The 26,777-nt window shown below is 43.6% G+C and overlaps 3 protein-coding genes across 4 annotated transcripts in view; 2 read left to right on the top strand and 1 right to left on the bottom strand.

The window, feature by feature from the left end:
- The first annotated feature begins 1,920 nt into the window (after nucleotides 1-1,920).
- On the top strand, nucleotides 1,921-10,224 carry fah (fumarylacetoacetate hydrolase (fumarylacetoacetase)). Its single transcript, XM_063013515.1, has 14 exons — nucleotides 1,921-2,050; nucleotides 2,170-2,280; nucleotides 2,870-2,991; nucleotides 3,240-3,289; nucleotides 4,670-4,760; nucleotides 5,767-5,864; nucleotides 6,127-6,179; nucleotides 6,443-6,542; nucleotides 6,654-6,784; nucleotides 7,004-7,079; nucleotides 7,177-7,223; nucleotides 8,168-8,269; nucleotides 8,582-8,699; nucleotides 9,905-10,224. Exons 1-14 carry the CDS (start codon nucleotides 1,970-1,972, stop codon nucleotides 9,979-9,981), a joined length of 1,257 nt encoding a protein of 418 aa, XP_062869585.1. The 5' UTR covers nucleotides 1,921-1,969; the 3' UTR covers nucleotides 9,982-10,224.
- A 2,347-nt stretch (nucleotides 10,225-12,571) lies between these two features.
- Nucleotides 12,572-15,314, bottom strand: LOC134331942 (cortexin domain-containing 1 protein-like). The gene is made up of 3 exons (XM_063013516.1): nucleotides 15,121-15,314; nucleotides 14,074-14,232; nucleotides 12,572-12,967 (listed from the first exon to the last, which is right to left on the bottom strand). Exon 1 carries the CDS (start codon nucleotides 15,312-15,314, stop codon nucleotides 15,135-15,137), a length of 180 nt encoding a protein of 59 aa, XP_062869586.1. The 3' UTR covers nucleotides 12,572-12,967; nucleotides 14,074-14,232; nucleotides 15,121-15,134.
- An 8,734-nt stretch (nucleotides 15,315-24,048) lies between these two features.
- The window catches only part of arnt2 (aryl-hydrocarbon receptor nuclear translocator 2), a 47,610-nt gene continuing 44,881 nt past the window's right edge, over nucleotides 24,049-26,777 (top strand). For both annotated transcript variants that reach the window (XM_063013514.1, XM_063013513.1), the window contains exon 1: nucleotides 24,049-24,126. In XM_063013514.1, coding sequence (XP_062869584.1) covers nucleotides 24,096-24,126 — 31 coding nt within the window. In that variant the 5' untranslated portion in view covers nucleotides 24,049-24,095. The remainder of the gene's footprint in view (nucleotides 24,127-26,777) is intronic.

Genomic DNA, 26,777 nt, shown 5'->3' with positions numbered 1-26,777 from the left:
AGAGCGAGCCATTGATGAGAGTAAAGGGCCTCGCTCCGGGGCCCAACTACCCACCTGTGGTGCGACTTAAACCAGCGACCTTCTGATCACCAGTCTAGATTAGAAACACTCATCCTCATAATTTCTGCAACTGTTCATTTAATGTGACAAAAGAATGATAGAAAATAAGCAGTTTGGGGAAGGCTCCTTCCTGTTCCACCGTGCACAAATCACGATCCATAATGACCTGGTCTGATGAGTCTGGAGTGAAGAGGAAGAACTGAATCTTTGGGATGAATTGGTAGGTCGATCGCAAGCCAGGCCTCGTCTAACATCAGTGCTTGACCTGACTGGATGGGTACAAATTCCAACAAACACACTCCAGAATTTTTTGGTAATTTTTTCAAAAAGAGTGGAGGCTGTTAATGTTGCAACTCTATATTAATGCCTTGGTTTTGTGAACTGGATCTTTACCAAGCTCACGGTGAGATGTCCACATACTTTTGGTCTTGTAGTGTGCAAATAAAGTCTGAAATCACAAGTTACTTTTAAAGCTTAAAATTAAATTAAAGAGCTTGGCATGTTACTGCTACTAAAGGGCACCACGGGGGCACGGGCAGGTAGTGTGGGTGCCGCACAGTGTCTGTGAACTTGGTTCCAACCAAAAATATAAAGCCAGCGACGTCCTGCGATCGTAAAGCGTCCACTGATAATCTAACAGTCTACATACAACCAGCACTAACAGGGTACATGTTTTTAATAACGAGGATTAATTAATCCCAACAACACTGCTGCACCTACTACACTTACAGAACATCACACACTACCTTGTTATTACCATGTAACTTGGGGTCGCCTTCTACTGATGTATGCTAATTACGGGTTAATAAAGTGTACACACCAAAATATAAGCTACAGTTAGTAATAGTATACCCACAACATTTATTCCTATGGTATTTGTAGTTCTTGATACGCGTAATAAACGCACATGAAAGATGAACCTAATAAAGTGGCCGGTGAGTGTACTATTTATTTCATTTTCATGTTTTACCACCACCTAGACCTGGTCAGGCTCTTGGTGGGTCCGGTATCGCATCCCGAACAGGACAATCCGAAGCCCTGGGATAGATTGGTGCCCTCCCTGTCCAGGGTGTTCCAGTCTTGCGGCCAGTGTTTCTGGACTTACTGCGACAGACCCTGACCGGGATAAGTTGGTGGTCAAACATGAAAATGAAATGAATGTACTGTATTTAATTTCAGAATAATTGGTTTCTGGTTTTGGCCCCATTTGTGTGTGTTTATACTGGAACTGGAACCGTTTTCCTCGGACTAATTGTACAGACGTTTGGAACTTTTGTTTTGGTGCTAAAACTGGAATTTTGTCACAAAATGAATAAAATGAGTAATTTTAGGAAGTTCCAGTTTTGGTGCCCAATAGTTCTGGTCCTCATCCCCCCTCTCAAACTGGTCGCATATTTGTGCTGAGTCATTTGCAATCTGGACTAAATTAGTGGTTGCTAGTGATCCAAAATGAGCTCTATTACAAAAGAAGTGCACTAGGGAGCGCTGATTAAATCCACTATGTAGTGCACTTGTATAGGGATTGAGGAGTTTTTTAGATCCCTCCCATTTGCTGAGGGAGTACTCACAAGCCGCGGTGTGATTGGCCTACACAGCTCATTGATCTCTCGGTTGCCAGATTGTGGAACATCACCCTGTAACGTTCTTCTTTTCATCGCTTGAGAATGTAAAATAGAATTATTTTCACAATGTTCTGGATTGTTTATGATCTCAAAGCTTAAATTTAAGCTCTGAAGGTCATTCTGACAAGGGTTCCTCAAAGTGGGGATGTTTTGAAAGCCTCGTTTATAATAATCTGGCAACTTTCAGGAGGCTGAACCTTCATATGGCAGCTGGCAACATCTGGAAAGTCTTATTGACTCTGCTTGGGACTCTGAGAAGTGTTCAGGAGTTCAGCTGCACCTCCAACATGTCCTTCATCAAAACAGATGAAAATTCTGACTTCTCCTACTACAATCTGCCTTATGGAGTTTTCTCCACCAGGAACAACGTGAGTAACAACAGAAACTCTTCACATGAACTTTTTATTCAAATTAAATAGAAATTATTTACATTAAGATTCTCAGTGATGGTTCAGAACTTCATCATGAGTGATGTTGTGATGTTTAGGCTCGGAGGAGGATCGGTGTGGCCATCGGGGACCAGATTCTGGACCTGAGCGTCATCAAACATCTCTTCACTGGTCCACATCTGTCTCAGCATCAGCATGTATTTGATGAGGTCTGTTACTGCACACTGTTCACTTAGCGTCCACTTTATTAGGAACACCAGTAGACCTGCTCATTTATGACACTGTTCATTCATTAATGTGTAAGATGATGCAGACACTGAGCAAGATCTTCAGTTCTTCACATCAAACATCAGAATAGAGAAGAAAATCTGATCTGAAGGACTGTGAGCATGATGGCATGGTTGGATGCACCAGTCTTTAGAGTTTCTTTAAACAGATTGCTACTAAAATCATCCAGTAAAGAGCAGTTCTGCTGGTGGAAACTCCTTGTTGATGGAAGAGCTCTGAGAAGAATGGCCAGACTGCTTTGAGTTGATAGTGAAGCAAAGGTGGCAGAAAAGACCAGTGGAGCATGGTTTAAAAGCTGCAGTATATCTGAGTATAGTTGCTGAACATGTGCTTCCCTTTATGACCACAGCTGAGCATCTTATAACTGATGCAGCATGTCACAAAGCTCAGGTCGTAGAGTCCATGAGGATGTTCTGCTCAGTGTCAGTATAGTGTTCCTAATAAAGTGGCCAGCAAGTTTTTTTTGCTACAGTGAGTTCAAACGGATAAAAGCAGCTTTTTTGTTTATAGTCCACTCTGAATAGGTTCATGGCTCTGGGATCTGGTGCGTGGAGGGAGACCCGGACGTTCCTGCAGAAGCTTCTGCACGCAGATGAACCAACACTGAGAGACGACCATGAACTTAGGAGCAGGTAACACACACACACACACATCTTTAAATGATTAGACGTTTACTGAAGGAAGAAAGTTATCAGACGTTTCGGTTCCTGTCGTGGTTACTTTACCAGACCACCGATTTTTCTGGTAACCTGATTAAATCTTATCTGAACCCAACCAGACTGGAACTCAGCAAACCTCTAAACCTCTGGAATTGTGTGTGTGTGTGTGTGTGTGTGTGTGTGTGTGTGTGTGTGTGTGTGTGTGTGTGTGTGATCTACAGAGCGTTTGTAGATCAGAGTTCGTCAGTGATGCATCTCCCAGCTGAGATCGGTGAGAGCAGAACATCTCACATTATTATTATTATTATTAATAATTATTAATATTTATTATTATAACTTTTTTTATAAATTATATTATTAACAATAATATTAATTATTATATCAGTAATAAGTATAATTATATTTATATTGTTATAATTATAACAGCAAAACTAACAATCATAAAATTTAAATTAATAATAATAACAATAATATTTATTATAATAAATATAATAATTATAATATTAATATATATATATATATAATATACATAAAACTAATAATTATAATAATCAATTAAAATAATAAATGTAATATTAATAATAATGTCAGTAATAATAATAAAAATGAAAATAATCCTAAATATAATAATAATTAAAAAAATTATGATTATAAAAACTATAACTTATATTTAGAACATTAATAAAATAATTATTAATAATAATAATATTAATAATAATCAAAATAATAATAAGTATAATCATATTTGTTATTATTATAAGAGTAATAATATCAATATTAATAATAACAACAATAATAAATATAACAATTGTAATTAAAATGATAACTATAAAAATTATAAATAAAAACTACAACAATTATAAGAGTAATATTAATAAAGAATAAGAACAATATAAAAGTAATAATAAAATAAAAATAATAATTATAACAGTAATAATAATAATATTAATAATGATGATATAAATATCAGTAATAACAGTGATAATTTACAGAACATGAGCAATAACAGCAGATTATGAAGGAAAGGTTCTCAGAGTAGAATTTATTGCTCACAGAAACAGTAAAATAATTTTTATTGACCTCACAACACTGATTATTAATTATTATGAATATGAATTATTAATCTGTTTGGTTTGAGAGATGTGAAGTTTCTGGGGTTTGTGTGTAACATGACTGACGGGAGGAATTTAAACACGTCGAGTCCAGCACAGGCACTGTTAGTTTTTATCTCTTATTTTTGGCAAAGAGACGAGACCACTGTTCCACGTACTTTGTACTTAGTCAGTTGTTTGTATAGAGGATTTTGGGACCGGAAGTTTTCACAGTAAAATCATTTTTATTTTATTTAGTCACATAAATTAATTCAAGAATCAAATCAAACAAATCAGATGTTTGAGGTATAATTTTAGTAAAATGAACTTTAATAAGGTAACTTGTACTGAAACAGTTGGAGAGCTCCTGGTGTAACAGGTAAAGATTGTGAATCGTTTACTAGAACTTCTATCTCCTGACCGCAGGAGGGCGCTGCTCACCACCTCACACTGTGTAGATTTATCTGCTTATTTTCGAACAGCAGCTTTTTGCTTTTAGCTGAACAAACACTCACAGTCTGTCTTTTATTCTTATTCATCTTTATTTTTATTCTCTTCAGGTGACTACACCGACTTCTACTCCTCCAGAGACCACGCCACCAACGTCGGCATCATGTTCCGGGGCAAAGAAAACGCGCTGATGCCCAACTGGTGTGTAAGAACCATAAAAAGACAGACAGTTTTGTTCAGAACGACTTGTTAGCGCTGACTCGCTGCTTTCTAGCTCACTTTGAACATTTCAGACGAGCTTCAGAGCTCCTCAGAACCCTGACGCGTCCCTGAAGCCTCCCTCCACGACGCTCGGCCCTCCTCCCGATTCATCCGCTCACGTTTTCGTCTCCCTGCTGTGGCAGGACGTGGCGTAAATCTCTCAGGCGTTTCTCACCGGAGGTTCCTCTGTGAGCCAGAATCTTCTGGGAGTTATTAGTCTGCAGACAGAACAAAGTGATGCAGGATGAAAGGTTCCTCCACTCATCGGGATTTTTCAGGGGTGTCGGCACCCACTGCGTTACCCCCGGGGGTCGTGGACCTGGTCCAGCGTTTCTAATAAAATAAAGTTTCACTGAGGAGGAAAAATCAGGAACTGAGTTTAGTTGAGAAATTACAGAGTAAATATTTTATAAATATTCATGTAGGAACGTTCGGGTCAGGTGATGGATGGCTGGTTAACTGAATGATGGATTAATGGACTAAGTTTATGGATGGATGGATGAAGTAGATGAATGTGGATGGATGGTTGGATGAACTGGATGGATGATGGTGGTGGATAAGAGGTATAGACCACTGCCCAACCTTAGTGACAAGTTGAAGGTTTAGTTGTTTGATGAGTTTAATTGTTGGTTTGTTGTTTAGTTAGATGGATAAGGTGGATGGATGGATGGTTGGTTGGTTTGGTGAATGAATGAAATGGATGATGAATGGATAAAGTGGATGGATGAAGTGTTGATGGATGGGTGAATGGATATGATGGATGGAAGGTTGATTGGTTGGGTTGGGGAATAGATGATTAAATGAATGGGTGGATTATGTGGTGAATGGATGGATGGATGGATATGATGGATGGATGATTAGATGTATATGATGGGTGGATGGATGGGTGGGTGTGTGTGATGGGTGAATATGATGGATGGGTGTGATGATGTTTCTCTTTCCTCAGGCTGAGGCTCCCGGTTGGGTATCACGGTCGAGCTTCATCTATCGTTGTCTCAGGAACTCCAATCAGAAGACCTCAAGGCCAGATGAGGCCAGATCCAAGTAATCACACACACACACACTCACACATGCGCACACATACACTCATCTGATATCTTCTGGCAACATGTGATGGTTCTGTACCTCCATGACGAGGAGACGGGTGTGGTTGTTCTTGACTCGGGTCCCAGTGACGCGGTGCAGAACGTTACTGCTCTGTTCTCAACTCAGGTTGATGTGACAGGAGCTGTGAGGAACTCGATCACGACAGTGTGAATGTTAGAAATTCCTTACAGTAAATTTTCTCTTTCTTTTTCTTGCTCAGCTCAGCCGCCGGTGTTCGGAGCGTCCAAGCAGCTGGACATCGAGCTGGAGATGGTGAGACTTCCTTAATTTTTTCACAATTTGATCAATTGAATGTTAGGGGCCTTGCTCAGGGGCCCGACAGTGGTGATTTGGCAGCAGTGGGGCTTGAACGGGTGACCTTTTGATCAATATTACAAAAATTGCCACCCAGTGCCACCTGACTAGCGTGTATGTAACATGCCTGTTAAATAAACATCTCCACGGCGTACCCACGTGCCACTTTGCTCCCCTGGCAGTGCCACGCTCGTTCTGAAGTGTGTGTGTGTGTTCTGCAGGCGTTCTTCGTGGGTCCCGGGAACACGCTGGGAGAGCCGATCTCCATCGAGAGAGCTCACGAGCACATCTTCGGCATGGTGCTGATGAACGACTGGAGCGGTGAGAGATGATCCGAGTCCCAGTACTAAAGAGGCTTGTGGAACATCTGCCCGGTCAGGATGGCAGGGGTTCCAATACTTTCACCCTCACCTGTGTTCTCTGTTCCTGTAGCGCGGGACATCCAGGCCTGGGAGTACGTGCCCCTGGGTCCGTTCCTCGGGAAGAATTTCGGCACCACCGTCTCACCCTGGGTCGTTCCCATGGACGCCCTGATGCCCTTTGTGGAGCCCAACACAGTTCAGGTACATCAAACCCTCTCTAATCAAAGCAGAGGCTCCGCCCCCAAACCACACCCATTTTACATGCTTTTTGTTCCTGAGAACTTTAGGAAGCTCCTTCAGCTTCACAGTGTGGAACCTTCTCCACCAATCAGCACGACTTTCAGAACCAAACCAGGAGCGACTGGTACCAGAACCTTCCAGAACTGGGTTTGAACGTTTCTGTATGTTTTATTGTTTCAGGATCCTGAACCGCTGCCGTACCTTCAGCACAGCGATCCATTCACCTTCAACATCAACCTCTTCGTCTCCATCAAAGGTGTGTGTGTGTGTATGTGTCTATGCATTCATAAATATTAAAGGTGAGATTGAGGTTGATTATTGATCAAAGCTGATTGGTTTTATTTCTTGATCAGGTGAAAACATGAGTGAAGCAGCAAACATCTGCAAATCCAACTTCAAGGTGATAAAGTGTGTGTGTGTGTGTGTGTGAGAGAGAGATGAGTACTGTTACTGATACTGAGTGTGTGTGTGTGTGTGTTTGATTACTGATACTGTATGTGTGTGTTTGTTTAAATAATGATAATGTGTGTGTGTGTGTGTGTTTACTGATATTTTATGTGTGTGTGTTTGTAAGATGAGTATTGATACTGATAGTGAGTGACGAGTATTAATACTGAGTGTGTGTGTGAGCGTGTGTGAGATAAGTACTGATAGTGTGTGTGTGTGTGTAATGGTTACTGATACCGTGTGTACGTGTGTGTGTGTGTGTGATCAGTAATGTTACTGATACTGTGTGTGTGATTTCTAATATTGTGTGTGTGTGATGAGTACTGATACTGTATGTGAGTGTGTGTGTGTGTGTGTGTAATTTCTAATACCGTGTGTGTGTGTGTGTGTTTGATGAGTACTGAGACTGTTTGTGTGTGTGTGTGTGTGTGTGTGTGTGTGTGTGTGATTTCTAATACCATGTGTGTGTGTGTGTGATGAGTACTTATTCTGTGTGTGTGTGTGTGTGTCTGTGTGTGTAATTTCTAATATTGTGTGTGTGTGATGAGTACTGATACTGTATGTGAGTGTGTGTGTGTGTGTGTGTAATTTTTAATACCGTGTGTGTGTGTTTGATGAGTACTGAGACTGTTTGTGTGTGTGTGTGTGTGTGTGTGTGATTTCTAATACCATGTGTGTGTGTGTGTGATGAGTACTTATTCTGTGTGTGTGTGTGTGTGTCTGTGTGTGTGATTTCTAATACAGTGTGTGTTTGATAACTACTGATAATGTGTGTGTGTGTGTGTGTGTGTGTGATTTTGTAATATTGTGTGTGTGTGATAGGTACTGATACTGTGTGTGTGTGTGTGTGTGTGTGATAAGTACTGATACTGTGTGTGTGTGTGTGTGTGTTCTCAGTTCATGTACTGGACCATGAAGCAGCAGTTGACTCACCACACAGTGAACGGTTGTAACCTGAGAGCCGGAGACCTGCTGGCATCAGGAACCATCAGTGGGCCGGTCAGTGCTTCTGCTTATAAAGGTTCTACAGGAACACTATACATATGAGCAGATTTACAGGCGTGGCTCCGCCTACTTTACACCAGTACACTGAGAGCATCAGCACGTACGGACGACCACGCCTCTGTCTGGTGTTTATAGAAGCCATGCTGGAACAGAAATGGGCCTTCCCTAAAGCGTAGCCAAAACAGTTTATTAAGTTTGTGCTGTTCACTTGGGTGTGGCTAAAACACCTGAGCTGCATCATTAGTGGGCGTGTCCGGGTCATTTTTGGTCAGACCTTCACCTCAGACGCTCTGGTGTGTTCTGTAGGAACCGGAGAGTTTCGGGTCCATGTTGGAGCTCTCGTGGAGGGGGTCGAAGGTCATCGATCTGGGCGGAGGAGAGACCAGGACGTTCCTGAAGGACGGAGACGAGGTCACGCTCTCAGGTGTGTGTGTGTGTGTGTGTGTGTGTGTGTGGAACAGTGAAAGAGAAACTGAAATTTAATTTTCGCGTTTTAAATCCTGCATCACGTTCCAAAACTGTTGGGACGGGATCATATGTACCGCCGTCCTCCGCCCTCTTTTCCTTTTTTTAATATTCCAATACCTTTTAGTCGTATCCGATTTCCCGATCGTAATCTCCTTCGTCGCTGCAGGTTCCCACCCCGATCCAGGAGAGCTGCAGACTAGCACGTGGTCGCCGACGGCTTGCATTCTCTCTCACGGAGAGCTGTATCGCGTACGGAGAGTCACGCACTGCTATCCGTGAATCGTGCATCTCTAATGCAGTCGCCTCGACCCGCCAGCAGAGGCCGCAAGTGCTGCAGTGACGAGGAACCTGATCATTTATATTTCCGAAAAGCGGTTGAGGGTTAAGGGCCTTGCTCAAGGGCCCAACAGTGACAACCTGGCAGTAGTGGGGTTTGAACTGGCAACCTTCTGATTGCTAGTCCAGTACCTTAACCACTAGGCTACACCTGCCCTCGACCTTACCTCCCTCGGACACCCTCCCTCCCAATCGTGTCTGTGTTGGTTTCCGAATTCTAACTGTCCCAACTTTTATGGAACTTGTTCTATGCAAACGATTTCTTCTATCCGAACCGAGGGTGTACACTATTCAGCCAAAAGTATGTGGACACCTACCTGAGCATGAGCCATGGGCAGTAATATGGATTTGAGACTCCCTGACCCCCAGTTGCAGCAATAACAGCCTCCACTCCTCTGTGGGGGTTTTATTATTTACGCCCCTTCGGTCGAAACAGTTTTGTCATGTCAGGCACTGATGTTGGCTGGCATTTATGGTTCCAATTCATCCCAAAGATTTGTGTAGAGGCCACTGTGGTTTCAAACCGTGTCTTATGGACTAGAACATGGGATCAGCAGTTAGAATGGGTGTCCACATACTTTTGGTCATATATTGCAGGCTTTTTCAAACTTTGTTTTCAAGCGACTCACATTTTAAACTTTAAACTGGCTATCTGGTCCCACTGTGGTTTACAAGATGTAACGTAAAGCCTCCACAAGGGGGCGCTCACGTACACGTTAAAATTCATTCATTTATTTATTTATTTATTACCTCGTGGCCGCCCCCCGGGTTTGAAAAGCTCTGGTACGAGTTGTGATGGAGTTTGAATTGTGGTTCTGTGTGCAGGTTACTGCCAGGGTCGGGGGTACCGGGTTGGATTCGGGCTGTGCCAGGGGAGGATCGTACCCGCCCTGCAGCACTGACGTTCCTCACGGTCTCCTGCACTTCATCCACCCTTCTGACGTCCATCCGTCCATCTCAGGACCGGCTCGGTGCTTCACTTATCCATCATGATGTGTTAGGTCTCGTTCTGAGTACTGACCCTTATCAGCAGGACTGTTCATCAGCTCCTGGACACCTGACGTCCCAGCGTGAGGTGTAATGAGCCGAGACGGTGTTACGTTAGCTTCTGACAGTCTGATAATAAACGTTTGTGATGTCTGAGAGCTCGGTGTGAGATGATCTTCTTCACTTTCACTCTCCAGTGACACGTCTCCGTCACCACGTCCGTCCACAAAGAACCAAAACATGTACATACAACAAAATAAATATAAATAAATAATAAACATTCTGAAAGTCGTGCTGATTGGTGGAGAAGATTCCACACGGTGAGTATCGATGGTGCTGAAGCTGAAGGAGCTTCCATCACTACAACCACCATCATGCACCACCAATTGTTTCCGGACAGGAGCAGCACACCAGGACATTCCGGTAGCGCACCAGTGCTGGTATTTTGAGCTTTCCAGGTTTAAATCTAAGCTCTGCTACCGGTCGGCTGGGCGCCCCCTAGTGGTCGGTAGACAAAATCATCCAGTTGTCTGCTGGGGGGATAAGACAGGACTAAAAAGTGGGCGGGATCTTCGACACGGTGTAAGGATTCAGGTTAGTAGCTCAAGGTGCCTGTACAGAGTGGAGAAACGTGGACATCGACTCACCGACTAGAAATAATTATACTGGAACGTGGGTGGAGCTACCAACCTGACTGGGTGTTACTCGTACACTCGCCCCGTTACCCGTACACACGCCCCGTTACCCGCACACGCGCCCCGTTACCCGTACACACGCCCCGTTACCCGTACACGCGCCCCGTTACATGCCCCGTTACCCGTACACTCGCCCCGTTACCCGTACACGCGCCCCGTTACTCAGACATAAATCCTGCTAATTTCATTCTTATTTCCGTATGATTGGGAACGACGGCGAGCGGAGAGACTCGGGTCGGTCTGAACTCCTCCAGACGCCGTTTATAATCGGAGCGAAGCGTCAGACCAGCTGCCAGGAATGTGCCACGCCTCGGCTAAATCACCTCAGCTGCTCCTGATTAACGCTCCGACGGTGGGAAGGAAACGACTTCACTCGCAATTAGGGGAGCAGCTGGCGGACATTAAAGCGCGGAGATCGAACCGGGGCCAGAGCGCCCGTCCAAAAACCTGCTCCTCAAAATATATCGGTTCAGCAGACGTCAGAGCAGGAGCGGAGCGAGGTTACAGAGGAGATCCTGCAGGGTTCCTTCTGGACCAGATGTCATCTGTGGCATGATTTCAAGTCTGGAGAAGCTTGGTCTGGATCTCGGTCGGTCTTTCTCGTCTTCTGGGTCCTTCCACGGTCCTGTCTTACCCTAATGCCACCTTCTATGTTCTCATGTGGGTTCCTCATCAGGCACCCAAAGAACTCGCAGGACTTGATGTTCTTCAGGAGCTCCTTTTCTGTTCTGGCCGTCTCGTCCACTCGCTCAGTGATGATCATCTTCCTCCATTAGATTTTCTGATGCTCGTTTTCCTATTTCTTCATCGTCCAGACTTACGTCCACATGTGGCTACTGACCAGACCAAGGGTTTTACAAACCGTGTCTTGATGATGGTGCTAATGGGCGTGTTTTTCTGTACTTTTGTACATGACGTTGGTGCTCCACAAGTGTAGAAGTTAAAATGTTTAACACTAGGATTTAAGTTGAAGCTGCAAGAGCTGCTGTCCAGTCCAGTCCAGACAGAACTACATCAAACAATAAGCCTATTTCTGACGGAACATCTTGTGATGTCATAATTTTATTTAAAGCCACTTATAGTACACGGTGAGTGTTTGAAAATGGACACGTTTGATTTGTCTGCCTCAAAAGTGCAAAAGTAAACAGACGGTGACTACGAAAGGTTCAGATTCAGTTATAGATGTACTGTAGATCCCGCTGAATTAGACTCGGGTGATGAAGCTCCTACCATCCGCTCACCAGGAATAAACCAACAACGTCTACCAACATTAGAAAACACCGTGCCCAGGGGGCGCAGTGGGATAGTCCTCTAGCACATCGGCGCTGAGATTCTGAACTCCTCTGTTAGAAACTCGGCATTGCCACCGGTCGGCCGGGCACCATCTAGTGGGGCTGCAGCAGACACTGTTCTGCTAGGGAGGGATGGCCGGACTATGTGGGCGGGGTCTTTAAACGCTGTGTAAGGACCCTGATTAGCAGATAGAGGCGCCTGTGTAGGGTGCATGGGTGGAAAAGGGTTCTGCTAAGGGCTGCGCGTAGTTCGGAGGAGGCGTGAGCAGCAATATACCCACAATATACCCTCCTCACCTACAATCAGGGATCCACCAGCAGGGGGAGACAAAGTGAAAAAATAAAATCATAAAATAATAAAAGAATAAACTTAAAGTGTAAGAATAAAACCATAACCCGAGTCAAGAGGGTCCCCCCAAAATAATTTGAACCGTCCTCGTCATATTTTACACTCGTTCAGCAGACGAGTGGCTTTCATCTGAGACGCTGAATACAAATAAACAACAGACACAAAAGCATCATGAAAATCCTCGTTAGTTTTATTAGCATCGTGAGCAGAAACAGGAGAAACGTTCAGTATTCTAATCAGCTTCGTGCTTCGTGCTTCCTCTTCTTCCTGATTTTTGTGCTGCGGCTCGTGTATAAAAACCGAACGAAGCGAATCGGGAGCATGACTGTGACTGAGGCACTTAATAACATGCATTGTACACACACTGAGGAACCATGGGCGTGCACGTGGGCGTGGTCCTGAAGTCCATGTTTTATTAAAGCTCGGTGTGACCTCACGTTTACGTCCGAAGGTCCGCGGGGTTCCTCACTGCTGCTGCAAACATGACCTTATATGGCTTGTTAGGTACAGCGTGACTCTCCGTACGCCATACAGCTCTCTGTGAGACTCCACCTCTGTCCCACAGCTGCATGCAAACAAAAGGGCATTGTTCAAAAAGTTTATAGACGTCATCTGTTTAGTCCTTTATTTGTACATGAGGGGTATGGTTAGAGTTAGGGTTGGTTAAGGGTTAAGGTTAAGGTGGTGTTTAGTAAAGGATTGCGTTATGGTTAGAGTTAGGGTTGGTAAAAGGTTAAGGTTGGGAGTTTAGGATTGCTTATGGTTAGAGTTAGAGTTGGTTAAGGGTTAAGGTTAAGGTGGTGTTTAGTTAAGGATTGAGTTATGGTTAGAGTTAGGGTTGGTTAAGGTTAAGTTTGGGATGAGTTAGTTTTGGCTAGTTTAGGGTTAGGATTGGAACCAAGGTTTGTTGTGTTACACTGGAAAGACAAAAGTATTGGGACACCCCTTCTAATTACTTAATGTAATCAATGTGCTTTAAACTTTGAAGGAACAGTTTAGGGAAGTCCCACATGACATTGGTTTAGAGAAACTTCAGCGTCCTGCACAGAGCCCTGATCTCGGCCCCACTCAACAGCTCTGGGACGAACCGGAACACCAATCAGTGCCCAGCCAGGCACAAATTCCCACAGACACACTTCAACGTCTTGTGAGAAGCTTCTCAGAGGAGCGGCTGTTGTTCGGGTGTCTGAATACTTTGCCCGTTTAGTGTAACTCGCGCGGTGGTATCTGAAGCGGGTTTGTGCTGTATTAGCGGTAACGTTATTTATCTCTTAGCGACGTACAGACGTGATTTAGCTTCGTTTCTGTGCCTCGTCAGCAGCAGCTCACGGCCAGGATTCATTTTACTGCCCATCACGCTCGATATTTACACACCCTCACTGTCCATCCCTGTCCCTCACCGTCCCTCATCGTCCATCCCTGTCCCTCACCGTCCCTCATCGTCCCTCATCGTCCATCCCTGTCCCTCACCGTCCCTCATCATCCATCCCTGTCCCTCATCGTCCATCCCTGTCTCTCACCGTCTCTCATCGTCCATCCCTGTCCCTCACCGTCCCTCATCGTCCATCCCTGTCCAGTCACCGTTATTACAGAGAAAACAGAGCAGAAATGCAGCAGGTTCCTTCAGGAGATGGATGAACATTGCCGGACTCTCGCGAAGCTTCTCCTCACCTCGTTCAGAGTCGAGCGGATTCAGTTCCAGTTGTGCTAAACCCCTCGCTCTGGTCCTGGTGCTAAAGATCAGGAACTTCAGAACGTCTTGAGTTGATGTGCTTCAGTATTTTGGTGAGTCTGTGTTTATGTGGTCGTTTCTCCTGGATTGAGAAGCACCTGAGGAACAAAAGAGAAAAAACGTTTTCACTCAGTGTTCTTCTGTCAAGAACATGAGCTGAGGGAACCGTCCAGCAAGAACTTCATCCATAACCCATCCATCTTCAACATGATGGAACATGATGGAACATAGAAAACATGGTGGAACATGATAGAACATAGAGGAACATGGTGGAACACGATGAGTTTATTAGAGGAACAAAGCAGGTAAGATGTTTTGGAGACAGAGCAAGGGGTGAAGGATTGAGATGATCTGAGCATGTGCAGAAGAGGGAGGAGAGACTGAGAGCCATTCTACTAAGGAGTATTTATAAGGCTGGGCACTGATTGATTAGTTGATGTTCCGATTTATGTTCCAGAGCTGTTGAGTGGGATTGAGGTCAAAAGTATTAGGACGCCTGACTGTGAGCCGGTCAGCTGTAACGTTTCAAAAACAAACTGTTTTAAAAGAAGCTTCTCCAAAGAGTTTGGAATATGTCTGTGGGAATTTGTGCCCATTCAGTCAAACGACGACTGAACCTCTGCACATCCCAGAGCTGTTGAGTGGGGCTGAGCTCAGGACACTGGAGCTTCTTTAAATCGATGCACAGAGGCTCAGTCATGCTGGAACAGGAAAGGACCTTCCCTAAACTGTTGTCATTTAAAGGGTGTCCCAATACTTTTGACTGCATAGTGCATCAGGCTAAGCCCACAGTGGAAGAAGAACCTGTGTGTGTGTGTGTGTGAGAGAGAGTGCGGGTGTGTATATATATATGTGTGTGTGTGTGTGTGCATGTATGTGTGTGTGTGTGTGTGTGTGTGTGTGTGTGTGTGTGCATGTGTGTGTGTGTGTGTGTGTGTGCATGTATGTGTGTGTGTGTGTGTGCATGTATGTGTGTGTGTGTGTACCGTAGCCGGGTGTGCTAGTCGTCCAGGTGCTGCTCCTCCCAGGTGGAGGTGGGGATGGCGCTGTACGGGTCCATGATGACCTTGGCACAGCGGATGATCATGGCCACCAGCAGCAGGCAGAGGAAGGCGAGACCCATCAGAGTCAGACCCTGGTCCACGTCCACGAACTCCGGCTCTGGCGTTGTCTCCTCCATGGCTTCTGCTTCGCTCTGTCCACATCGGACCGGACCGGTGCTACCATCCTGCCTCGCTCCCCTGGGACGGAGAAGAACACGAGGCTCATAAATCACATTAATAAAAAAAAACTACGGCCAAATACAGCCAAAAGTATGTGGACACCGGTTTTTATGATCGAGTTTAGACACACACTCTTAAATCTTGTGGATGCGGTTACAGCCACAAAAGAAGGAACAACTCCATGTTAATGCTCGTGGATTTGGAATGAGATGTTCAACAAGCTTGTGGTCAGGTGTCCAGTCTGTAAGGTATATCAGACACATTAAAATCAGGAATCAAAAATTGGGCACAAATTCCCACAGACACACTCTAGAATCTTGTGGAGGCGGTTACAGCTGCAGGAACGGCAGAACTCCATATTAATGCTTGTGGTTTTAAAATCAAATGTCCAACAAGCTTGTGGTCAGATGTCCAAATACTTTTGGTACTATAGTCCAGTTTTTAAGATATATCCAATACAATATAAACAAACTGGGCACAAATTCCCACAAACACACTCTAAAACCATGTTAAGGCTGTTATAACCACAGAAAGAAGGAACAACTCCATATCAACGCATGTGGTTTTAAAATGGATTGTCCAAGAAGCTCATGGCCAGGTGTCCAAATACTTTTGGCCCTATAGTTTAGCAATGTATAGTAAAGTCAGGAAGCAACCATTGGGCACAAATTCCCACAGACACACTCTAAAATCTTGTGGAGGCGGTTACAGCCACAAAAGAGGGAACAACTCCATGTTAATGCTCGTGGATTTGGAATGAGATGTTCAACAAGCTTGTGGTCAGGTGTCCAAATACTTATGGCTCAATAGTGTAGTCTGTAAGGTATATTAAAAATTGGGCACAAATTCACACAGGCACACTCTAAAACCTTGTGGATGCTGTCACAACCGCAGGAAGAAATGTCCACGGATTTGGAACAAGATGTTCAACAAGCTCGTGTTCAGGTGTCCAAATACTTTTGACCCTATAGTGTACTATGTAAGGTTGTTTTTATGTTTTGAACACGTTAACAACTGGACACAAATTCTCACAGACACATTCTAAAATCTGGACGTTCCAGCAGAACGAGGAGTCAGAACTTGAGTCTGGTTCCTACAGGAGAAGCTGAAGGTGCTCCGGGGTCCAGCTGCTCCTGATGTACAGTAGAGACCCTCGTTACCCTCAAATTAAACCACAGTGCTGCAACAATCACATCAGTTCTTACTGTCGAGTCTGAGAGCGAGTCTGGAAGTTCCTGAACTCCTTCTCTCTCTTCTTTTCACCTTTTGGTCCGGTACCAACCTTCTCCGCTTGAGCGGGCACCGCCGTTGGCACTCGTGTCCATCTTTCCTCTTTTCTAGGCTTCCTGCCACAACCATTTAGCTTCTGTCCGGCTCATGGGGCTCGGAGGCACTAACTCAGCTCCGGTCAGGTGGCACGGCTCATCTTTCAAACCCCACCTGGAGATCAGGACGTTCCTCCTGCGTCAGCAGATGAATCTTCACGCCTGAGAGAAGCGCCTCGACGACAGGTGCAGTTTATTAACGTGCTGACCCAAAACTTTAGGAGGGGAACCGGAGTGTAAAACAAACTCACCCTCAGAGATAGATTACTGGGGTACAGCGGGGAGAACGGCACTCACCCCTGGCATCTTCACAAGTCTGATAAGAAGGAACTCCAGGAACGACAGAACTGAGAGACGAATTAGAATGCTGACTGTGAGCCAGGCCTTCTCAACCGGCATCGGTGCCTGACCTCACAGGTAAAAATCCTGTAAAGCCTGAGCAAAGGAGTGGAGACTGTTAGAAACGAGATGAAGATGAGGTGTTCCAAATTTCACTACATGGCCAAAAGTATTCGGACGCCTGACCGTGAGTTTGTGGACGCCCATTTAAATAAACAAACAATATGATCTTGGTTAGAGCGCCCTCTATGTAATCCTTTCAGCTAGACAGAACAACAGCCGCCTCTCACAAGACTTTAAAGTGTGTCTGTGGGAATTTGTGCCCTGTAATCAGTCTAAAAGCCTCAAATGATGTTCCGGTTCATTCTTTAAACCGAGCTTTTCTTCACGTCTTTATAGAGCTTGCTCTGTGCACAGGGGCACAATCATGCTGGAACTGGAAAGCAGTTAAGGTCATCAGAATGTTGCTGGTTCAAGCCCCTCCACTGCCAGGTTGCTGCTGTTGGACATTTGAGCAAGGTCCTTAAATCTTGATTGCTCAGACTGTGTACTGTTGCTTTGGATGAAGTAAAATTGTTAAAAATGTAAATTAATGAAAGGGCCTTCCCTAAACTGTTACTTTATATGATGTATTTATTACACCTGTTAGCAACTGTCATGGCTAAAACATATACATTCAATGATTAGAAGATTGAGGTGTCCAAATACTTTTGCACATCCAGTGTCGATGATTTAGGGTCAGAATCACAAACCATAACAGAAGCATTACAATAGTCCTGAAATGAACTAAAAGTTTCCGTCCACAGTCAAGCGAGCTTTAAATCAGCACAGACTTGGAGGCTGTCGTGCTGAGCACCATCCTGGACGTGAGACTGGTTCTGGAGAGATTTAGGAGGGTCCAAAGCTCGACCCTGTGGAGAATACGTGACCACGCGGTACTTACTTTATCTCGGTTCTCCGGTCCGTGAGGACCACAGGTCGATGTGTGAGGTGATGTGTTGCCGTGCCGATAAGAGGATGCGAGGAACAAAGAGTCCTACCTGGTCCTACATCCTGAGTTTGGTGAGGTGAAGAGTTCCTGCTGCGCTCTGACTCAGAGCGGGAGGCTTCAGTGCTGCGGCGTCCGGCTCACACTGCATCAACCAGTGTGTGTGTGTGTGTGTGTGTGTGTGTGTGTGTGTGTGTGTGTGTGTGTGTGAGTGTGTGTGTGTGTGTGTGTGTGGACCAATAGGATGAGACGAGCCACCACGTGGAAACACAGGCAGAGATTCTCACACACACACACATACATACAGACCGGTGCCAAATGAAAGGAAAAGCCGTCACGTGCTACCAAGAACCGCCAGAACGTGTTCAGGGAACCAGGACGATAAAACTACAACCTCTGGAACTAAACAGAACCTCTGGAGCTGAACAGAACCTCTTGAACCTCTGGAGCTGAACAGAACCTCTGGAGGGACTGAACTAAGATCCTCGATTTTCTTTCTCACTGTGGTCAAAACTTTTCCCTAATGAGGACACGGGCTAACACATGCTTCCTTCAACACATGTCAAGCCGCTTTAAACATCTACATTTACATTTTTGGCATTTAACAAACTAACTGTCTGAGCAATTGAGTGTTAAGAGCCTTGCTCAGGGGCCCAACAGTGGCAACCTGGCAGTGGTGGGGCTTGAACCAGCGACCTTTCCATTACTAGTTCAGTACCTTAACCGCTAGGCTACAACACCTATAGAGATGCTGTGGCGGTGATGGATCAGCTCCCTGTCCAGGGTGATCCTGTTTTGCGCCCAGTGTCTCGGTGCTTGGGGTCGAATCTCAGCTCTGCTATCAGCCAGTCGGGCACCTACATCGAAATAATCGGCTCATCCGAGAATGAAGTGTCACAGAGATTCCTCATAAGTGCTGCAGTTACACCCTCTGCTGGCTGATTGATGGCACTGCACTGACTCTCTGTGGGTGATACGGATCTCTGGTGCTGGTGAAGAGAAGCGGTGGGTACTGCACACGTGTCGGGGGGGCGGGGGGGGGGGGGGTGTTACTCACGACCCTCCTCGGTCAGGACTTGATTCGGACCCGATGACATCACTGGTCCTGTTTACCTGGCTTTTTTGGCTGGAACGGAACGTCGGGAACGTTTTACACTCTGCTGTGGGATGAAGACTGATGGATGAATAAACGATTCTAGCTGAGCCATCAGAAATGTAAAGGTAAAAAACGCTGACGCCGCTAACATTAAACGAAGGCGCGGAGAGCTCATTTTCTTTATACTAACGACATGATTTTTCCTCTTTATGTATCCCAATTTGGATATACTCAATTCCACTGTGCCCTCTGGTCACCTCTACTGACTGAACGATGTCCTTGCTGGCTGGTCGTGGATTCTTACAGTCACGCTATTCCCTCCGTGTTCTTCAGCAGTAGGGGGCGCTGTTGCAGTGCTAAAGACCCAGTTGGGTGAGCTTCATCATCACGTAGAGATTTCCCCAATTTTGGAGGGGTTCCTCATAACTGGTGCAATTACGCCCTCTGCTGGCTGATTGATGCATGATACAGATCTCCGTATATAAACCTGTCTGGTGCAGGTGAAGAGAAGCGGTGGGTACTGCACACGTGTCGGAAGAGGTGTGTGTTAGTCAGGAGTGGACGTCTGCAGCAGTACTGGTGAAATACCATCAGGGAATCGGATATGACAGCTTTTCCTTGAGCTTGATTCAGACATGACATCAGTTGTCGCCTGCATCTTTTCCCTGGACTTTGGTGGAGTTTTAAAGAGAGCCGTATCGCGTACGGAGAGCAGGTGCTTCGACCAGACAGCAGAGGTCGTAGTTGTGCAGAAAGCACTTTTATACATTTAACTACACATAGAAATGGGACAAAATCAGCTAAAAAGTACATGGAACAGTGGTCTCTTCGACAAGGTTGGGAAAAACGGTCTGCCATGAGATCTAAGCTGCTGGAACACAAGTCTGTGATCATTGACAAACTTCAGTCAAGGTTTAAGGTGCTGATTTTAGAGCAGGGTGGACCAGGTCGAATCAGTGGACGTGTCCCAAATACAGTCAATAACAGATAGAACTGTTTTACTTCTGTAACAGGAACCAAACATCCTTCACTCACTCAGACTGAGGTTTAGTGTCTCATTTGATGTGCATCTGACCATCCAGGCAAAAGCATGAGGCGACACTTTGGCCGTCCTTCCCAACCTTGGCAATAGAGCACTGTTCCATGTCGTATCATGAGCTGGCGGAAACGAAAGCGCCAATACAGCGTGCTGCAAATAGACCAACAGTGCTGGTAATTAAAGGGCTCTGTGATGAGGTGCGGAGACTGCCTAATAAAGGAACCGCCACTGTCAGTCATTTACGCCACCATGCCCCCTGCTGGTCATAATGGCATTGTGCGTTTGTGTGGTGCTATTGCCCGCGTACCCTGCTGTTACACTTGTCAAGAGAGCACTGTTCTTCTACAATGTAGTCAAATTAGCCCTATTTATATGGACGTACTCAGTCATGAATATTGATTAGGACTTTTTACGCCACCATCGTTGCTGTCTGTATAAAACCCTGAATAAACCAGTAGAAGAACTGAAAGCTGGGACGTTCATGTTGAATTTAAACCAACACGCAGACGCTCCGACTCGAGTTGCACTAAATAAATGACTTTATTTTTATTGAGACTATTTGAGTTCATTAGAAGCTACAGACGGTGTATTCTGCTCTAATAGGGTGAGTATAATCTAATGAGGAAGGCACTGAGCTGTTCCCCCAAAACACCAAAGCGTAAAAATCCAATTTGGACTCCCACCTCCTTCTGTTAGATGAAACCAAAGGAACTAATGTGAGCCATTAAAGCTTCAGGACGAGCCGCCGTACGTAATTAATATATTTCAATTAAACGAACTCAAACGAAGCGCAGGATCGAGTTTCCACTCCAGACTTCTAACATTCCAACACCATCCATCAGATTCAGCTCCACGGTTCCACTGGAACCAAACACAATGATCTGGTGTGAAGATAACGGCCTCACAACGTCCATCCTGGAGGCTCTTGGCTTTCAAAAAGTATCTGGACACCTGAACGTGAGCTTTTTGAACATCATGCACCAAAACAGTCGGCATTATTACGGAGTTCCAACCCTTCTGATCTACTAGAAAGGATTTCCACAACATCTTTAGGGATTGTTCCTCTGATGTTGGTTTAAGAGGCCTGGTTTGCAGTCGACCTAAATAGGTAAATAGGGTGCAGCCCCACCAAACTTGTCAAACCAAATCATGTGTTTATAGACCTGGTTTTATCATTCTGGAACATAAAATGGTTTTCCCAGCTCATTAACTGTTTATTTACTAATAATTTTACAAACTGGTAGTGCTTCACTTGTCTCTAGTTGGCTTGTGGCTTGTACACATAGGGCATAGCGCTGTCCTTCATACGCTATTCGGCTTTCTGTGAGAAACCACTACAGTCTGATGTAAAGAAGCCTCAGCCAGGTAAACTGGGAAAGAAAAAGGAAATAAATGAAGGTGTCAGAATTAATCCATCTTGTATGTTCAGTAAATTCTTTGTCCCCAAACGTTCCTCGTCATGTCGTGTCAAGCGTTGAGACCAGCAGTGATCCGGTTCAGATTTTATGGATGGTTGAAAAGCAAAAATGCCACTTAAGAGCTTGTAAAACTCCAAAAGTGGCGATTACAGTCCAGCATGAGGACTTAAAATAACCTGGAACAAACAGCAGTTTATGTTGTGGTAGGTGGATTGGCCAGACAAACCATTAAACCGAGTGGATTTGAGCTTTTCCGTCTGCAGAACCTCCTTTGTTAACGATGTGGCAAAGCAATCATGCACAGATTCTGTTAGATGTGTAAAAGTCCTGAGAACAGAAGCCAGAGATGCAGCAGAATTGGGATACTGACCTCAATAAAGGTCTAATCATGGATCAGCTTAAAATAAAGGAAACAGGTCAGTGAGGAAACCTCATTAGAAACCTCAGTGATGTTAGATCTCTGGATCTGAGCAGCTCTGATACACTTCATCCAGGAAAAGCAGCCAAAGCGTCTGAAAGATACGTATGAACTATTCATTATAAAGTAAATGCTAACGCTCTACACAAGGGGTGTTGAACTCAGTACCAGGGGTGTTACAACCCTTGAGATCTTTGAGTTTTCCCTTATCTGGCACATCAAAATAAAGACCTTGAGGTAGAATTCTAACCCTTACAGAAAAATCACATGCATTTAACATCTTCAGAGTGTCTAGATAGATCACCACCTCAAGGTTCCAGTCTCTGGTATGCCACTTGCCTGGTTGGTCACTCTACAGACACAAGTGGTCATGTCTAGTGTAGTGGAGATAGCTCAGTGGTTAAAGTACTGGACTTGTAAACAGAAGGTTGTCGGTTCAAGCCCCACCACCACAAAGTTGCCACTGTTGGGTACCTGAGCAAGGCCCTTAACCCTCAATTGCTCATCGTTTTTGTGAATTGTGTAAGTTGCTTTGGATAATAGTGTCTGCTAAATGCTGAAAATGTAAATGTCTAAGTGAAGAGGGGACTTCTTACTGCTGCAACAGCGACTCCTACTGTCCAGATTAAGTGTCTGTAGGAGTTGTAGGAGTTATAGGAGTGGTGGTGTAGAAATCTTGAGAGTATAGTGTGCTCCTCCATATGTGTTAAATCCCAACAACTTGATGTAAAGAAACTGTGCTTGTGCCAGCCTGTAGAGGAGGTCTGTTACGAATTTCTCACAGGATGTCAAATACATACCCATTTATTTACATCGAGGGGCAATTTAGTGCAGCCAGTCCGCCTAGTGCCATGTTTTGGGAGGTTGGAGAACACTGTAGTGCCAGGACGTCAGTAACCAGTGGTGACCAGAAGCCAGGATTGAACTTAGATCCTCAGGAACCATGCTTCGGTGGATGTGTTCCACCCACTAACCCACTAACTGTTGTGCCATGGTGCCACCCAGAAATGTGTTGAATGTTGTTGTTGGTATCTCTGTTGGGCAGTTCAGTGCTGGGTTTTCCAAACACTGTCTGTAATGAATGGTTTTCTTTGGGTGCTTTAGTTTCCTGACACATTCTAGGTGGGCTGGATGTTCTAAAATGCCCTTGGGTGTAAATATGTGAGTAAATGGGATTGTGTGATGCCCAGTGATAGTGGTGGTTTGTCCAGGGTGTTCCTACATCGTGCCCAGTGTGTCCAGATGGTCACTGACCCATCGTGACTGTAACCAGGATCAAGCAGATTGTCAAGATGAATAAAGGAATTTTATTTGTTTATTATTTTTGTACTAATTTACCTTTTTAGTTTATTAACATGTAGTTACAGCACTATTAAGTGTGTACTAGCTAGTGAATTAGCATTGAGAACACAGCCACACGTCACTTTCCACCCTGCCTCTCAGCAACGTCTTGTATGAATCGTTTTTATGAATCGATTCTTTTGAACTTGTCGTGCACTCTGTATAGCAGGAATCGACTTATACACGTTTGAATCTTTTGATTCATTATTGCAAAATATTTACTATTTTGTTCATACGAACATTTCATCTGCATTACAGACTAATTATTAAGTGTGTTTATTCAATAATAGCACAGATAAACTTGAAATTAAATATTTTCTTAAAGGTTTTAAGTTGTCATGATGGATTGGGAAGATTCCACCCAGCGATCGATCCTAAAAGTTCTCGGAGACAAAATGATGAACCAACAGGTGAATGAAGAAGCTTCAGAGCCACAGCAAACACCTTCAACATCTCAGTCAGTAAGAACGTTCACTGAACCACATGTCGTCCCCAACCAGTCTCAGATGCAGAAGGTGGACTGGTGGCTCCAAATTCTACCAAAGTGTGAATGCTTTTTCCAGGTGGACTCCAGACCCACCACGACCCCGATCAAGATTAAGCATTTACAACAATGAACAGATGATTAAATAAAAGACGATACAACAAATGTATTCATGCTTGCGAATCGCCTGGCAGGAGTCGACTCCCTGGGGTGAATCGTTCATACTGTAAACGATTCGTTCGTGATTCGAGCACCTCTGCTGTCGTTTTTGTTTTTAGCACCGAGGAGAAATGGCAACACCCGCCGCCGTGAATCCGTCCGGTAAGTCTCATTTAGCGTCTGATTGAGTTCTGTTGTTGGGTAAAAGAAGAAAATCTGAGTTAGTTCGGGCTGTAAATGTGATTTTAAGGTGTGAGAGGCCCGCTGTTTGTATAGAGAATCTCTCCAGCATCCCCCTCCCCCCACTGAGCCCTTACAGAAGAAATGCTGCTAAATCAACTTAAAACGCGGCTTTTAGGGCTTTTATTTCTAATATAGAGTCTTAAAACCATGTGATTGTAACGCTGGATGGATTTAACACGCATTCAGGAGTGATTTTGTCTCAGTTTTGTGTCTCTGATGTTAAATGAGATGCTGAAAACATTCACACGCAGTTCAGTACGTGCTGAGATTTCATTCACTCTCATTTATTCACCTCTGCTACCAAAGCGAGGGTTTATTCATTCATTCATTCATTTATTTATTATATTTTATTGCATATTTTGCATGTTTACAAGCTGAACGTTTTGGTTTTAGTATTCAGTCTGTAGATTTAGCTTTAATGCTTCTGTTGTTGCCTGTTGATCGCTTCTTAAACACAGAGCTCGTGTATAATGCATGAAGCAGGGTTGCCAGGTTGAACGTATTTACATAAGTTCAATAAGTCGTCTGATAATCATCCAATCCACTAAAAATAATCAGAACTAAAATTAAATTATGAAGTTAACATAAATGTATCACGGATAAGTCTAATTTATCTTCTTTTTTTAATTAAAATATTCAACTTTACTTTAAAAATACCCTGCACTGTGTTGTTCAATCTGGCAACACCGGTGTTATAGTGTTGCTTTATGTGATTTGATTGTATAAAGACGTTTTTCTGAAGCTGAATGTTTTTATTCTACATTCAGTTAAATATCAGGTCACTAATATTCTCTAATATTCTCTCAGATTTAACACACAGTTTTGTGCAAAATGTTGATGCCCAGTTTATTAAAGTTATGTTTGATTCATTAAAAAAATGAATGGATGTCCAAGCTGGACTGATAAATTTATGGTTCCCATTAATCCCATCATGACCCACTGGAGGGTCGCGACCCACCACATGAAAACCATAGATCAGTTCTGTTCATAAATGTTTTTATTTCTATTACCCTATATTTCCAATTATTAGTGGATTATTATGCTGTGTGACCGTTAGATTAGAGTCCAAATACACAGTATTATTATTATTGTTATTATTATTATTATTATTATTAATATTATTATTATTAATATTATTATTTTTATTATTTTTTATTACTGCTATTAATAATATTATTTTTATTATTACTATTAATATTATTATTAATATTATTGTTATTATTACTTTTAATATTTTTATTATTATTATTACTATTAAAATTTTTAATATTATTATTACTATTAATATTATTATTTTATTATTATGATTAATATTTTTTATTATTTTTTTATTATTATTACTATTAATATCATTATTTTTATAATTACTATTAATATTATTATTTATTATTACTGTTAATGTTATTATTATTATTACTAATAATATTAGTGTCATTGTTGCTATTATTATTATTATTATTACAATAGTTATTAATATTATTATAACATGATTATTACAGTTATTATCATTGTTATTGTATTAATTATTATTATTAAATTTAATATTACACTCAACATGCATTTTATTAGGAACACCTATCTGGTACAGACATTAATTGGTTCTTTTACAAGCTAAACCTACTCTACAGATTCATTTTGTGGGTATACAATTACTGACTGTAGCCTACCTGTTGCTGACAGGATGATGTTTGGGTGGTCAGTGTTTTCAACACTGCAATGACACTCACACGGTGATGACATGGTAGTGTGTGTTGTTCTGGTAGGAGTGTAGCAGGCGCAGCAGTGTTGTTGGGATTTTTAAATGCCCTTATTAACTTTAACAGTATTTCAAAAATCCATACAGAGCAACAGATGAGCTACAGGCAGTAATTGTATACCCACAAAGCTCATCTGTGTGGTGGGTGTAGCTTATAAAATGATGTGAAGTGCTTAGTGATTGTATGCTGGGATCCAGCGGTGCTATCTACCTGTCTGGCGTCTGCATGGACATGATTGGCTGAAACAGCTGGGAAATTGTGAGGTACACTGGTCAGTGCGCTCTCAGTGCAGGTCTCAACCAGATCTGGTGTGATCAAAGCCAGGACAATGTACTGGGGAAATGCATAAATTGTTATTATTATTATTATTATTATTATGAATTGATTGCACGTGTTATGATTGGTGTTCATGCTGTTGCTGTATTGCAGGATGGTCACGATCACGGAGGCGTCAGTGTAGGCCGGTTCTATTTCAGTCCAGCAGGAGGATCTGTGGAGGTTCTATCAACCTGTAGGATCCAAACCAGATCTGATCAGAAATAAAATCATTTCATATTTATAACACTCGAAACATTCTCAGATTCAAACAGGAGAAGTAATAAACCCATAATAAACCTGCATCAGATCGAGGGGGCCGAGTCGTGACCTTGTGATGCGCTGATTGTGATCGGCGGGAGTCGCGGGTTCGACCCCGGGCACCGTCAGGGTTCAGTGATTCCTGCTTATTCAGGATGAGGGGGTCTGGTGGGTCCTCGTGCAGGATCATTAAACCCTCGGTTACACCAGACGAGCTGCAGTGAATCCAAAATACTG

The sequence above is a fragment of the Trichomycterus rosablanca genome, chromosome 17, assembly GCF_030014385.1.
Source record: "Trichomycterus rosablanca isolate fTriRos1 chromosome 17, fTriRos1.hap1, whole genome shotgun sequence".
NCBI lineage: Eukaryota > Metazoa > Chordata > Actinopteri > Siluriformes > Trichomycteridae > Trichomycterus > Trichomycterus rosablanca.
This window is presented reverse-complemented; position numbering and strand designations above follow the sequence as displayed.

What these genes read in the sequence shown, in the direction of transcription:
- fah (XM_063013515.1), top strand. Translation starts at nt 1,970, where the DNA reads ATGTCCTTCATCAAAACAGATGAAAATTCTGACTTCTCCTACTACAAT. An exon ending in CCAGATGAGGCCAGATCCAA is followed by an intron (nt 5,865 to 6,126) that starts GTAATCACACAC and finishes TTTCTTGCTCAG; the next exon opens with CTCAGCCGCCGGTGTTCGGA. An exon ending in CAGGAACCATCAGTGGGCCG is followed by an intron (nt 8,270 to 8,581) that starts GTCAGTGCTTCT and finishes TGTGTTCTGTAG; the next exon opens with GAACCGGAGAGTTTCGGGTC.
- LOC134331942 (XM_063013516.1), bottom strand. Translation starts at nt 15,314, where the DNA reads ATGGAGGAGACAACGCCAGAGCCGGAGTTCGTGGACGTGGACCAGGGT.